Raw genomic sequence first — 14,977 nt, forward strand, 5'->3', positions numbered from 1 at the left:
CCGTGAGAGTTGTCTTCTGAGGCAAAGAGGTCTACCTCTACTCTCCCAAAGACACACTAAATAATTTGAACCATCTGGGGGTGAAGTCTCCATTCCCCTGGAGCGCGAGTAAACTGTTCTCTCATTGGTCAAAGTTTCACGGTTTATTTTCCGGGATTCCACTCAGCTGTCATCTGTCAGGATGGAACAACAACAGCTTCGCGGGCTTATTGTTGTTGTTTTTTTTGTAGATGTCGTTATATTAATTTATCATTTTGAGCAGGAGTCCAGGATTCATCGAGAAGAGCAATAAGACGGCATTATAAAATGAAAAAGTGCGCTTTGATTTTGAATGGCGAAGACGTTCTCACCCACAGACATTCACAGGTTCACCAGGTTCCGAAACAACGGGCCAGGTGTGAAAGCACCCTTAATGGCGCGTAGAGCCAGGTTGGTCACACTGCGCAGCTTCTTAAAAGCAGAGGGATCTGGGCCAGACTCGTCTATGGTGTGGAGGAGTTTGACCTGGAGGACCGCTCTCGTATGGAGAACCAGTTTGACCAGCTGCAGTGTAGGCTCTGGTCTCTAGGGCCGAGGTGCTCTCTTAGGGGAAATACGCTCTAATAGTCTTGGTGGATAGCCATAGGGGAGAAGCACTGTAATCTGCTGCTGGGGCTCTACTATGGCAAGCAGGAGGGCTGCTTCTTTGTCTTCAGAGTTAACGAGGAGATGATCTAAAACTCAAAAAAAAAAAAATTGTAAACTATTTTTAATAAAAATGACAAAAACAACAAAATTACTAGAACTTTAAAATTGAAATTAAAACTATAAAAGTGTTACTAAAAACTGTTAAAACTTTTTTTTTTAAATCAAATCAATACGTTTATATAGTAAAACAAAAAAAAAAGCCAAAACAACATGACTAGAGCTTTAAAATAAAAACAGAAAATTCTAAAACAAAAACTGTTTGAAACAAACTGAAATAAAAACCAAAAAAGTAAAATATGAAGAAAAATAAAAAATTACATTATCGCAATATTACAATATTTATCATTTTAAAAATTAATAAAAACTATAATAGTATCTCAATAATTCTAAAGTAATGCTGGTATCAGTGGTATTACAATAGCGGACCATATAGGCATTTTGAAAATATCCAGTATCATTTAGGTTTCTATTTTCTCTGAAGAAATCAAAATTTAGTTTTAGAACAAAACTGGACAGTGAAGCATAATGTGCACTGAACTGTATCTAAATGAACTGTGAAAACCTGCTATTCATGATCATCTTTTTATTTAATAAACCCCACAAATGCAAATATGCAAAAGAACTCAACAAAACCGATGACACAGCTCTCATATGCTTACAAACCAAACCCTCTCGCAGTATGACGAGACATGAACAGCTACTGAACAGGTCTATTCAACGCAGAACACTGACTGATAAAACTCAATGAAGATCATGTGACGCTGCGTAGTGTTTGAACAAAACCACACCCCTGCTTACCCAGCATTCATTAACCTCCACCAAGGTGAATCCTCAAAAAAAAATTCAATTCAAAATCAGAGAAAAGTATTTTGTGTAAAGAAAATGATACCCGTTTTTAAGGACCATTTAGATTTTTTTTGTATAGTATTTCCATGACAATTAAAACCGATGACACAGCTCTCATATGCTTACAAACCAAACCCTCTCGAATGACAGCAGTATGACGAGACGTGAACAGCTACTGAACAGGTCTATTCAACGCAGAACACTGACTGATAAAACTCAATGAAGATCATGTGACGTTGCGTAGTGTTTGAACAAAACCACACCCCTGCTTACCCAGCATTCATTAACCTCCACCAAGGTGAATCCTCAAAAAAAAATTCAATTCAAAATCAGAGAAAAGTATTTTGTGTAAAGAAAATGATACCCGTTTTTAAGGACCATTTAGATTTTTTTTGTATAGTATTTCCATGACAATTAAGCTTTCATTTTAAATCAACAGGCAGCACAGGAAATACTATGATATATAAATACAAAACACATTTTATGATTTAAATTTGATGACTTTTGAGAATTGAACATGTATTACTGTAATAAGCACCTTTGGAAAAAATGTAATACCCAAAAGTAAAATACCCAGCACTATGGAAATGAACATTCTAGAAGACAAATGTGCTCAATTTTCATTAAAATAACATTAAAAATGTCTTAATGGTTCTAAACATTGCCTTCAGTTTCTTTCAACAAAATATAATTTATTTCTTGTGATTCTGGGGTCCAAGTTTTGTGAGATACACCCCTACAAGGATGAAATCTCACTTTAACATCAAGCAAATATCATGAGAAGCAGCACAAAACCAATGATATCTGCTCAAACACAAGCCATTGAAATGTCATTAGCAGGAAGTTGATCAAACGGCTCAGATGTGATCTGTGATCAACACATTAGTGCTTGTTCTGCTGACTCTAGAGCTCCTTTGAGTCGTGCGCCGTTCAGCTGTAAACAAGTTCACATACACGGACAATGCTTCCAGCAACAGGCAGTTTAAAAAAAGCATGCAAGTGGATGAGGAAGAAATCATGAAAATGAACGGGAACAGTGTCTAGCTCATCAAATTGAAAAAAAAAAAGCATATATTTCAAACCATTAAGGGGTCTTAGTTTGTGTAATATTTAGATGACAATTAAGCACATTTTGTTTCCAATTTGTCATTATTATAATACAACAAAAAACTCATTACTGTAAAAAACAAACAAAAAAATATTATAATTATTACAAAAAGACTACTTAAATCATAAAAATTTAAATGGTAATATGTGCATTAGAGTAATATTTTTTGTACCATTTTAACTTCTTGTACTTTCAAAACAACAAAACGAGCATGGAATGTCATTTGGACACATTACAGTAATGACACTTAAAATGTGCTAAATTGTCATAAAATAATCATAATGCCAAAAGTCTTCGTTATCTTCATGTAAAACTTGTTTACATAAACTTCTTTTTTTGCCACGGGACACAAAAAAATAAAAATAAAAATATTTTTTTTTTGCAGTAATTGCAACTTTTTTCTCGGAGTTAAAATTCTGAATTATAAAATGATCTCATAATTAGAACTTTTTTCTCAGAATTGCGAGTTTCTTCTGTGTTTATATCTTGCAATTCGGAACTGCAAGAAACAAAGTCTGAAATGTAAGACATAAACTTGCCAGATACAAACTTCCAATTCTGAGAAAAAAAAAGTCAATTTTGAAATTTCAACTCGAAATTTATTTAGAATTTTTTCCTTGCAATTCCAAGCTTACATCTCGCAATTCAGAATTTCTTTCTCAGAATTGCGAGCTTATTCAGACTTTGTCACGCAATTCAGAACTGCAAGAAACAAAGTCTGAATTGTAAGATATAAAATAAGAATTGTCAGCAAAAAGGTGAGAATTGAGAGATCAAAAGTCGTAATTACCGTAATTATTATTACGAATTCCAGATGACTGTGAGCTGGACGTGTGTTTTGTGTGCAGTTGCTGGTCAAACAGACGCTGAGTGATTCAGTGCGATTGTCTCGATGCTTCGGCCCTGAGAAGCAGTGCAAGACACAGAGAAACCAAAGTGAACGTGACGCATGCGGCTTCATCGGGGGTTTGTGGTCCGCAGACGAGCCGTTTCTGAGGGTCATTAGTGAGGATGTGTTGAGGAAAGCTGATCTTCTGACAGGGATGCATGGAGTTTATTCACAAAATAGAAAGAGCAGTTCATGATTTGGCCGTTTGTGTTGTGGGTCAGTCGTTGATGAGAGCCAGGATCATGCTGCAAAACACAGCAGAGAAAAGAAGAATTTCCAGAGTTACACAGGGAGGGCTTACTGTCACCAGCTCTTTAACATCTCATCTGAACACTGAAACACATGTGGATTCAGATTCAGAGTTCAGTTCTAGATTGTAGGTGATCTGATGAAGTTTTGTTGAATGCAGCATGAGGGCATGTGATCAGCTAAGGACAAAAAAAAACAAACAAAAAAAAGAGTAGGTGGTTTTCCACCTACTCAATATGACTACATGATAATAATAATAATTAGTAATTATTAGAAATTGGTTAATATTCAAAATATTTTATTTTATTATTTAAAAAACTAAATGTTACAATAATATAAAAAACGGAGTATTTAATAAAAATATAATTATTATTACTTAGTATTATTTAATATATAGATTAATATTACTTACATTAAAAGAAATATATGAAAATAAAGAAACATTACTACTGCAATAATACTATTCTACTGTAAAATAAAAACTTTAGTATTTCATAAGTATAATTACAATAAAAATATGAATAATAGTAATATTATAGTAGATCATAAAAAATATAATTTATTACTACTGTTAATTATAAAAATAATAAAATATAATAACATGATACATATTAATAGTAATAATTATTACTGTTACTTTTGTTAATAATAAAAAAAAAAATACTGATAATGATAATAGTAATTTTATTATTACTAAATTGTTTTTTTTTTACATTTAATTACTAAAATCAATTTTGCTATTAGAATGCTATTTTGCTGTAAAAATTATTACTACTATTTAATAATAATAAATATTATTACTACAATAAAAATATGAATAATAGAAATATTATAGTGGATCATAAAACCTACAATTATTTTTACTACTGTTAATTATAAAAATAATAAAATATATTTAATAAAAGTGCAATAACATCATAATGATACATTAATAGTAATAATTATTACTGTTACTTTTGTTAATAATAAAAAAAATTAATTACTGATAATGATAATAATAGTAATTTTATTATTACTAAATAGTTTTTTTACATTTTATTACTAAAAGAAATTTTGCTATTAGAATGCTATTTTGCTGTAAAAGTTACTACTATTATTTAATAATAATAAGTAGTATTACTAAAATAAAAATATGAATAATAGAAATATTATAGTGGATCATAAAAACTATTATTATTTTTACTACTTGTGTGTATATGTGTGTGTACAATATATATATATATGTGTATGTATATATGTGTATGTATGTATATGTATATATGTATATACACCTTGCTACGTGTACTGCGTTAGGCTAACCGAGACTTGTCATTTGCACTTATATATTGTTGCTCTTTTGTTAGTTTTGACTGCTTTTATTGTCCTCATTTGTCAATAAAACATTTGTTTGTTCTACTGTAAAATAAAAACTTTAGTATTTCATAAGTATAATTACAATAAAAATATGAATAATAGTAATATTATAGTAGATCATAAAAAATATAATTTATTACTACTGTTAATTATAAAAATAATAAAATATAACTAATGATACATTAATAGTAATAATTATTACTGTTACTTTTGTTAATAATAAAAAAATTTAATTACTGATAATGATAATAATAGTAATTTTATTATTACTAAATAGTTTTTTTACATTTTATTACTAAAAGAAATTTTGCTATTAGAATGCTATTTTGCTGTAAAAGTTACTACTATTATTTAATAATAATAAGTAGTATTACTAAAATAAAAATATGAATAATAGAAATATTATAGTGGATCATAAAAACTATTATTATTTTTACTACTGTTAATTATAAAAATTATAAAATATATTTAATAAAAATGTAATAACATAATAATGATACATATTAATAGTAATAATTATTACTGTTACTTTTGTTAATAATATACAATAAAATACTTATAATGATAATAGTAATTTTATTATTATTAGGGTTGCAAAAAAGTGGAAACTTTCCAGGATTTTTTGGAATATTCCAGGGATTTTTTTTGAAAGATTCCGGAAATTTACAGGAAATTTTCCACCCCTTTGCAACCCTAATTATTAAAATATATTTTTTATTTTATTACTTAAATGTTGCTATTAGAATGCTATTTCGCTGTAAAATAAAATTATTACTATTATTTAACAATAATAAATATTATTACTACGTTATTTTGCATCGCAACTGCAAAGTTACAGTAAAATTACAAATATTTAGCCTAATTTCTTAGCTTTTTAAATGTTGAAGCATAGAGCAGAGAGCCCTTAAAGCTTGTCTTTTGTTGACAACAGATTCGACTCTTATGAAAAATGTGGTTAGATGGTTGGTGTGCGCTGTGTTTTCAAATGTTTGCCGCCCAAACTCAGACTTGATCTCAGTCTCTTCTCGTCTAAGCAGCCGCTTCTTGACCAGAACTCAAAGGCTGTGTGTTTACCTGTACAGGTAGATGAAGAAGCAGAGGAGGTGGAAGCCCAGTTTGATCATGGCCTCCTTCATGTGGGACTTGAGCTGGCCTCTGTTGTGAATCTCTGTGGGATCGTACACTCCCATGTTCCCCATGGGAACCTTCACATATCTGTTCACACGAAACAATGGCTGTTAACTCTCAACTCAATATTGCTCAGGTTTATATACACACAGTGTGTGAGTGAGGTGTGGTCACCTGTACGCGTCCCAGGATGCCACAGGGAGGTTGAGCAGGAACACAAACCAGTGCATGGAGACCAGCATCAGCACCGTGGCCAGAGCCTGAGCGACCATCTCAGGAACGACCCACTGAACACAAACCACAGCCACATTCAGACAGGAATATATACAGCTTTTCCAACACTATCTCAAATGTGGATTTCTTCAGAGATTATGAACCCCCTCTGCTCTCCAATAAATGAACTATACATTACAATAACTTTGCCATCAGCCTCACAATTCAGACTCACTTTGTTTAACTTGGAGCAGCAGGATCGAGCATTGATGTAGTCACATTCCAGATCAGACAGAGTAATAATCTGAGCGTGGAGTTAGGGAAACATAGAGATTATTAATAATCATTTAAAACAACAGTGAAGGTAGGGAGCTTCAGTCGATCCTTCTGAAACCGCTAATGCAGTCAAACACACATCATAAAGATTATTATTCATCATGAATGACATAAACATAAACACTGACATAAACAGTCACGGCCTGCAGCAGCTGCGAACACAGCTCAGGAGTTCGAGAAGGATACGAAATACACGGAGAGGAATATTAAAGCACAGCAGTCGACGAGGGATGAGATAAACACGGCTGCCTCCATTTTTGCACTTCCGGTTTCACTGCCGCTTCCGGGTGATTCTTCTCTCTCGCTGCTGAAGCGTCGAGTCGCACGAGCGCCACCGATCGGCGGAACCGAGCCATTCAACGACATGAGCGATAAAAAATAAATAAATAAATACATAAAAAAAGATGCTGCGGCCGCACAACAAGATACTGTATTTTTATGGCTTGAATGAAATACACAACACGCCTCAATAAACACAAAACTAAAAATTAAAAAACAAAATAATACTAGCTTCAAAAACATAACAACCATTAAAAATAAACAAACAACAAAGATTAACAAAAAAAAAAAATTTTTTAATTAATTAAATAAATAAATAATTTTCCTGAAATGGTTTTGGACGTATTTAAACCTGTCATACAGAAATGCCATCAAGCCAACATATTTCCAGTATGTTTTATTGCATAATTTCTGCCATTTCTTTCTTTATTTAAAAATAAATAAATAAAATAATAAATCGGCGCAGTGTGTTGGAGAACTACTCAGACTTATTCGATGCGATGCGTGAATCATTTAGGTCAGTTTTGGTAGCAGTTTCAACCAATTCATTGAAAAGATTCGACTCAAAGGAACGATTCACTCACGAATAGGACATCCCTAGAAACTAAACTCGGTCTAAATATGTTTCAATCGTATTTCCAAACAGAAAAGGGTTTAACTTTTTAAAACTTTTTTTTGCTTTACTTGAACGCATAAATACGATCAATTCAAATATTGATTATGTGCACCATATTAAATCATTCTAAATTATGGATAGTAAAAGTCCCATGTTCTCCGTGAGTATCGTTCTTAGCTCAGAGCTGCAGAAAGAGTATGGCGCAAATCACAAAATCCTACTGACCTTAATGTATATCGATCACTCCTCTCTTCATTCTCTGCTAATGTCTCCACTGCTAAATGCTAAATGACTAAATGTAAATGTAAATGTAAAAACAATTAATTTATTTTCATTGCTGTACACAAACTAGTTATTTAAATATTGCCATAGCTAGTTATATAAATATAGTTATAATAAAAGATAATATATTTTATTATATTTGAATATTTTAAATATGATTCATATGAATTATTACTACAAAACCGCAAAATATTAATGTTTATACAAGTAAAATGCATCGTTGAATTATAAATGACAAACAGTGATATTCCAATTCCATCAAACATTTAACAACCGGTACAATGTTACTATGGCCGCGAAGGCTACGTTATTAATATTAATTACGCAACGTGTTGTTCATTCCACGGATTTAACTATTAGTAGTAGTAGTAGTAGTAGTAGTAGTAGTAGCATTAATTAAAGCGGGTTTGTTTTAACTTATTAACTTATTATTAGCTGCAAAGCATATGTTGACTGACGTTCATGAATATTAATTAGTTGACGCTGCTGGAATCGGAAGGAAGTACATTCTAATTAATATTCATGAGCCAGGCTTTCGCCCGCCCCCGAGCACATCTCTCGAGTTGCAGTTATGGCGGAGCCTACAGCGCGGAGAGACTGTGATGAGTGGCAAGATTTCAACGAGTTCAAGGGCGGAACGGGACGGAATATTCATCCGGAGCACATTCACATGAACGCCGAAGAGATGTCGCTGCTGCTGGAGGGATTTTCAGCCCCGAGCTCTTACTCCTGCTGCACTGAGGACATGATCAGCCGCTTCCACGAGAACTTACAGTCATGCTTCCAAAATGTAGACTCTAAACCGTCCGCAACAAATCCAGCGACGCCGATGAATGAGGATACGAGCCTGAAACGCGATGAGTAAGGAAACAAAAGCATGCATTAGTGTAATGTACCACACTGCATTAATGTACACCATCATGGTTGTTATTTTCATCAGTGGACCACAGAAGACACTCTGTCTAATGAGTGAAGGACAGTGTGCACTGTGTACAGATGATGCATCGCTGAGTTTGATTATTAGTTATGGCCGATTAGGAACATCCGAGGTCACGTGACTGTGGATGTTGTTTACTCTGTGGGGCATGATTTATCATGAGGTAGGATTGAAACAGTTGTGCAGTAATAGTTTAATCATATAGTTACATGATGAGAAGATTATTGCTGAAGTGAAAGCGTTTCAAAAAATAAAAGTGTAAAAAAGTTTGTTTATTATAAAGAAAGGGTACTGTACTAAAATTAATTTTATATAAAATAAATATTTTACAAAATATTTTGGAATCTAAAATTGCTATAAAATCAAAGTCATATGTTTAACTAAGTTATGTTCCAAATTTTAATTTGATATCACAAAAATAGCCACTGGGTGTCACCCAAACTCCATTGAATTTTTTGATGCATTTTGCGGTCACAATTCACAAATATATACATTTCTGTCAGAATATTACTTCTGTCACAAAATAACCACCAAATATGGAACCTGGAGATTCAGAGCTTTTCAACAGTATGTGTTTTGTCAAGATTAGAAAAAATGTTGATTATAAAATATTGTAGTAAGTATTGTAATATGACCGCCCACCAGGGGAGGAGCCCACTAAAAGGATTTAAAGTACAATTTCCATGGTAACGCAATATCCAATTTCAAAACACAGGAGGAATTTTGAGCATTTAAGCTTTTGAATGAAATCTCATTTTAGGATGCTTACTAAATGTAAAATATGTATATGCATATATATATATATATGCATATATGTACTAAATATGTGGTGGGGAAAAAGGCATTAAAATAAAGAGCGTGCTTTTTGTTATGGTGCTGTTTTATTTTTATTGTCATTCCTGATATGGTGACTGGAAAAAGCTTCATAAAGATTCTTTATATATAAAAAAAAATTCTATTTTTGTGTTCCACTAAAAAAAAAAAACAGCATAAGGTTTGGGGATTGTCTTGACACCAGTTAGTTAAAAGTCAATGCAAAAATTTTCCAAAAAAAGTGAAGTTCTAGTTCTAGCATCTTCTATTTGCAGGTCTCACTCGCTACTTGTTTGCAGGTGTTATTTTAATATTTTAATGTCTAATGCAATATCATTACTACTATTTGGCTAGATTACATCTGGTCAAATGAATATTTGTATGTATGAATGCATGTACACAACCATTCAAAAGTTTGGGGTCAGATTTTATTATATTTTATTTGTTTTTGTTTTTGAAGAAATGAATGCTTTTATTCAACAAGGATGCATTAAATTGATCAAAAGTGACAGTAAAGACATTTATAATGTGGCAAAATATTTATATTTCAAATAAATGCTGTTCTTTTGAACTTTCTATTCATCTGTGAATCCTGAAAAATAAAACGTATCACAGTTTATTTACTGTATTTTTTATTAAATAACTGCAGCCTTGAGTGAGCAAAAGAGACTTCTTTCAAAAACATTATCATCTTACCAACCCGAAACTCCTGAACAGCAGTGAATGCATTGTTTTAATGTATTTAAATATGTACCATCCCAAGGAAACTGGCCTCCCAGCAGAGTCTTGATTTCTTCCACCCAAACTGTCTTTCTACATCTACTAGGCTTTCATTGCCACTGTTGCCTATAAAAATCAATTCAGTTGAATTATCTAATGCAATGGCATTCAGACATTCTTTCCCTTTTCTTTATGCAGGATCTGGAAGGCTCTCACAGATAACTATGGCAGTGTGATGCCGGTGGACTGGAGTCAGTCTAGGGTTCGCTCACTTCACCTCTCAACACTGAGCATTGAGGACAGACCGGTGAGTCTCAGTCTCGAGCCTGTGTCCACTGCCAGTGACAGCATTCAGACCGCAGTAACTCTTCCTCTGTCTCGGTCCGTCAGCGGATGGAGAGTGTGAACCTGGACCTGTCTGATGATGAGGACCTGAGGGAGCAGATGGACATGCACTCCATCATTGTGTCCTGCATCAACGAGGAGCCGCTGCTCACTGCTGAACAGGTGAGGACCGAACCTCACTCCTGTCCAGAAAACACAGTATTCAGTTCATTCAAAGAAAATGGATTAAAAAATAATTGTTAAATAAACGTACTTCTACTTTAGATGACAAAGTATATCACAAATAAATAAATATTTAATAAAAATATAATTAAAAAGGAAGTAAACACTGTAACCAACAGGGCACTCAGTAATCTGGGAAGTTTGTGTGCACTGGGAATCATATTTTTTCAAATAAAGCCAAGGTAACGCTCATTTTACAAACAGCACACAGTGGAAATTACATGAATATGGCAGTGGGCAAATGCATAAAGCGCAGCATAATTTGAAATCACGAGTTTAAAGTTTTTCGATTGCGCGTCTCCAGTGAGGCTGAACTCTCCTACTGTCCGCGTTCAACTCGCATAGACCGACCGTCACACAGAGAACACGCGATCATGCAGGATACACAGCTCAAGCGCTGCCGTTCTCGGCGCCATCAAAATAAAAGTCCCGCCTAGGACCGAATCGGCCAAACAGAAAATCTTATCGGCCGATTTTGAAAAATGCCAAATATCGGCCGATATATCGGCAAGGCCGATATATCGGCCGACCAATAATTACAAACAAACATTAGAATAGTACATAGAATAATGAATAGACACAAGAATAATACATAGACATGAATACTTTTAATATTTAGAAATTAAGCAAGGTGACAGGAAAAAACATTAATGTTTCAAAAGATTTATTTTTTAAATAATTGTGGTCTTTTAAACTTTCTATTCATTTTTGTTAAAGTTTTAATAAATTGTTGTTAATTTGTGTAAGTTTTGTAATTTGATTTTTGAAATTTAATTTAACCATTAAAACAGAATCCAGGAAAAAATAAAACTGAAAAAAAAAATTGGGTAAAATATTATGGAAGCCTGCTTCAGCCACAGAATAAAGAAATAAAAAAACTTTATCTTGCAATTCAGACTTTTTTCTTGCAATTCTGAATTGCGAGATATAAACAGAAACAAAGTCTGAATTGTGAGATACAAATTTTTGCAATTACCTTTTTTTTTATTCCATGGTAACTGACTTCCATTCCTAAAAATAAATCAAAATCTGGGAAAAAATAAAATCAGTTTCATAAGGCCCTAAAATTATTAAGGTTTCCAAACACGTAACTTAAATAAAATAAACTTAAACTTAAATACAACTATTAAAACTTATTTTAAAGACTGGAGGTAATGGCTGCTGAAAATTCAGCTTTGTTATTACGGGAATAAATTGCATTTTAAAATATATTGCAATGGAAAACAGTTATTTAAAATTGTAGTAATATTTCACAATATTACTGTTTTTACTGAAGAATCCTGAAAAATAAAAATGTTTCACGATTTACGCTAAAATATTCGGCAGCACAACTGTTTTCAACATTGATAATAATTAGAAACAAATAAAATAAGTAGAATCATAGAAAAATACATTACAGCACAACGGCATCATAGCATCCTTGCATCTTATCACCGTAAAACTACAAAGAAAGAATAAGCAAGCATAGATATCGAACAACTATGTGAAACGTTCACCACATTAGCTGTGGATATTTAACACCGTTTGAGATTAGTCAACAATATTGTAATGAAAATAAACCAAACATGAAATACAAAACAAGAAACATAACACACTCGGATCTGCTTACCAAAGGGATACTAAACACTTAAAAACTAATAATTTTCACCCCCGAACTCGGGTACTTTTTACCTTGTGACAAACGTGAAGTACTTCTTCACTTTTCCCATTTTCGCATATCCTTTACAGTTGTTGTGCCCTCTACTGGTGATGCCAAGCAGAACAAATTAAAGGGAAAGGTCATATTATTTTTAGGTGATTGAGGAGCTAGAGGAGCTCCTGCAGGACTCCCCAGAGATGGAATCAGAGCGGATCGCTCCACACTCAGAGCTCTCGCTCATCTCTCAGAAGACCCAGAGGTCTCACAGCAGCCAGATCTACGAGGAGCGTGAGTACGTCCCTCTGGAGGTCAGATGTAGGGCTGTGGAAAGCGTGTCTGAGGTGTGCTGTCTGTGCAGGAGTGAGGCTGATGTCTGCGCTGGAGCTGAACGATGAGCTGGAAGACGTGGAGACGGCCATACGCAGGTATTCAGAGGAGCTGATCCAGCAGCTGGCCTTCAGGGATGAGCTGGAGTTTGAGAAGGAGGTGAAGAACAGCTTCATCGCGGTTCTCATAGACGTACAGAACCGGCAGAAGGTCCACCGAGAGATGCTGAAAAAGAAGAGGAAAATGTCTGGATCAGAGAGGCTGCCGTCTTCTGTGAGTAGCACGAGTCGTTCGATTGGGATGTTTAGTGGAAGTATTTGTGTTTTCTGTCTTAAAGGGATAGTTCACCCAAAAATTAAAATTCTGTCATTAATTACTCACCCTCATGTCGTTCCAAACCTGTAAGACCTTCGTTCATCTTCGGAACACAAATTAAGATATTTTTGATGAAATGTGAGAGCTCTCAGACCCTGCATAGACAGCAACGCAACTGTAATGTATCCAGGTCAAGGAACAAGGATCAAGGAACTTTGCTGCCATACCATGGGTGCAGCAGGCGCAATGATATTACGCAGCGCCTGCAGCCGGTTTCTACATAGAAAGCAAGCTATTTGAATTAGACCACCTCCGAGCCATATACAGACATATTCATGTGTCTTCTGTTGACACGCCCCACGGAAGAGAGGGGCGGGGTGAGCAGCAGCTCATTAGCATTTAAAGAGACATGCACCGAAAGCTCTTTTTGACAAGGTATCTTTTTTTACACGACCATTGAGGAATTTTAACCAAAGTGTGTTATAGACAATTCATGAAGACCCTTAAGAATCATACCAGCTTGTGGAAAATGGGCATCCGATGTCCCCTTTTGGGTATCGAAAACTGGTTCCAAATTTCCAAGAACCGGGTATTCGATAAGACGCCTGCATTTAGATTCTGCTTAACGATTCCTGCGTTCGCATTTTAATGTGATTAAAAACGATTTAAGTGCAGGAACGGAAAGAACACCCTGTTTGCGTGCAGCACACACGAAGCGCAAGCGCGAGCACAGAGAACAGAGGTCGCGGTACGGGTTCCCGGTTTGTGTCCGTTCTCGAACCGTTCTGTGTATTTCCACTGTAGAAAAGGTTGTTCCGGGCCGAAACTGACTTCTTTCATATTTGTCGACCAATATGCAGAAAACTACGTCAGTATATCATCATAAACACAGTTGTTTTTGTCTTACGTGAACGTAAACCGATGAGAAAGAAAACACACGTACAGTATTTTTAGATCTGCGTGCATTCGGTGTTAAAGAGACAGCAGCCTAATAACCGCGCTGCCTGTCATTAATGTTAATCAAAGAACAAAAGAAAATCATTCACTGATCTTGACTGAATATATTTAATAACTTTAATTGATTAATCTATATTTTATTTATGAAAAGAAAACTATGCAGTGTTTTTAAACTTTTAATTACAGTTTCTGTACCTGAAATTTTGTTCAGTTGTATTTATTTATGATATTGCTAATTGATTTGTTTGTTCCTATCTTATTACTGACTGTTTACTTGTCTTTAACACTTTAATATTTGAAATGTATATTAATCTAGTAATATAATATATAATATAATTTGCTGTGGTATTTTATTTAAAGCATAGGCAAAATTCCTCTTGCAGTGTTCTGTAGGCTGCTGATTTTTGCTCGTGTTATTCAGCTGCAACAGAATGCTTTGTAAAAAAAATCTAATTGTTTGACTTTTTTTTTTTTTTATATTGGATTTTTTATCTTATTGGAATCGAAACTAGGAATCTATAAGAATCGGAATCGATAAAATTAAAACGATACCCAACCCTAAAGATGAACGAAGGTCTTACGGGTTTGGAACGACATGAGGGTGAGTAATTACCGTATTGACCCGAATATAAGACGATGTTTTTTTCTTGGAAATACATCTGAAAAAACGCGGTCGTCTTATATTCAGGGTCTAGACTTTGACATGTCAATAATAC

The 14,977-nt window shown here is 34.0% G+C and overlaps 2 protein-coding genes across 2 annotated transcripts in view; one reads left to right on the top strand and one right to left on the bottom strand.

Moving 5' to 3' along the window:
- Window positions 1-3,267: 3,267 nt before the first annotated feature.
- cnih4 (cornichon family member 4) lies at window positions 3,268-7,190 on the bottom strand. The gene is made up of 5 exons (XM_016544154.1): window positions 6,996-7,190; window positions 6,709-6,777; window positions 6,435-6,547; window positions 6,207-6,347; window positions 3,268-3,775 (listed from the first exon to the last, which is right to left on the bottom strand). The coding sequence occupies exons 1-5, from the start codon at window positions 7,173-7,175 to the stop codon at window positions 3,748-3,750; spliced, it is 531 nt and encodes a 176-aa protein (XP_016399640.1). The 5' UTR covers window positions 7,176-7,190; the 3' UTR covers window positions 3,268-3,747.
- A 1,367-nt stretch (window positions 7,191-8,557) lies between these two features.
- Window positions 8,558-14,977, top strand: part of LOC107732722 (fasciculation and elongation protein zeta-2-like) — a 13,752-nt gene continuing 7,332 nt past the window's right edge. The window contains exons 1-5 of the mRNA XM_016544138.1: window positions 8,558-8,847; window positions 10,655-10,763; window positions 10,847-10,963; window positions 12,818-12,950; window positions 13,021-13,262. Of these exons, the coding sequence (XP_016399624.1) occupies window positions 8,558-8,847; window positions 10,655-10,763; window positions 10,847-10,963; window positions 12,818-12,950; window positions 13,021-13,262 (891 nt within the window). The remainder of the gene's footprint in view (window positions 8,848-10,654; window positions 10,764-10,846; window positions 10,964-12,817; window positions 12,951-13,020; window positions 13,263-14,977) is intronic.

This window comes from Sinocyclocheilus rhinocerous, unplaced genomic scaffold (assembly GCF_001515625.1).
Source record: "Sinocyclocheilus rhinocerous isolate Xijiao unplaced genomic scaffold, SAMN03320098_v1.1 scaffold369, whole genome shotgun sequence".
Classification (NCBI taxonomy): domain Eukaryota; kingdom Metazoa; phylum Chordata; class Actinopteri; order Cypriniformes; family Cyprinidae; genus Sinocyclocheilus; species Sinocyclocheilus rhinocerous.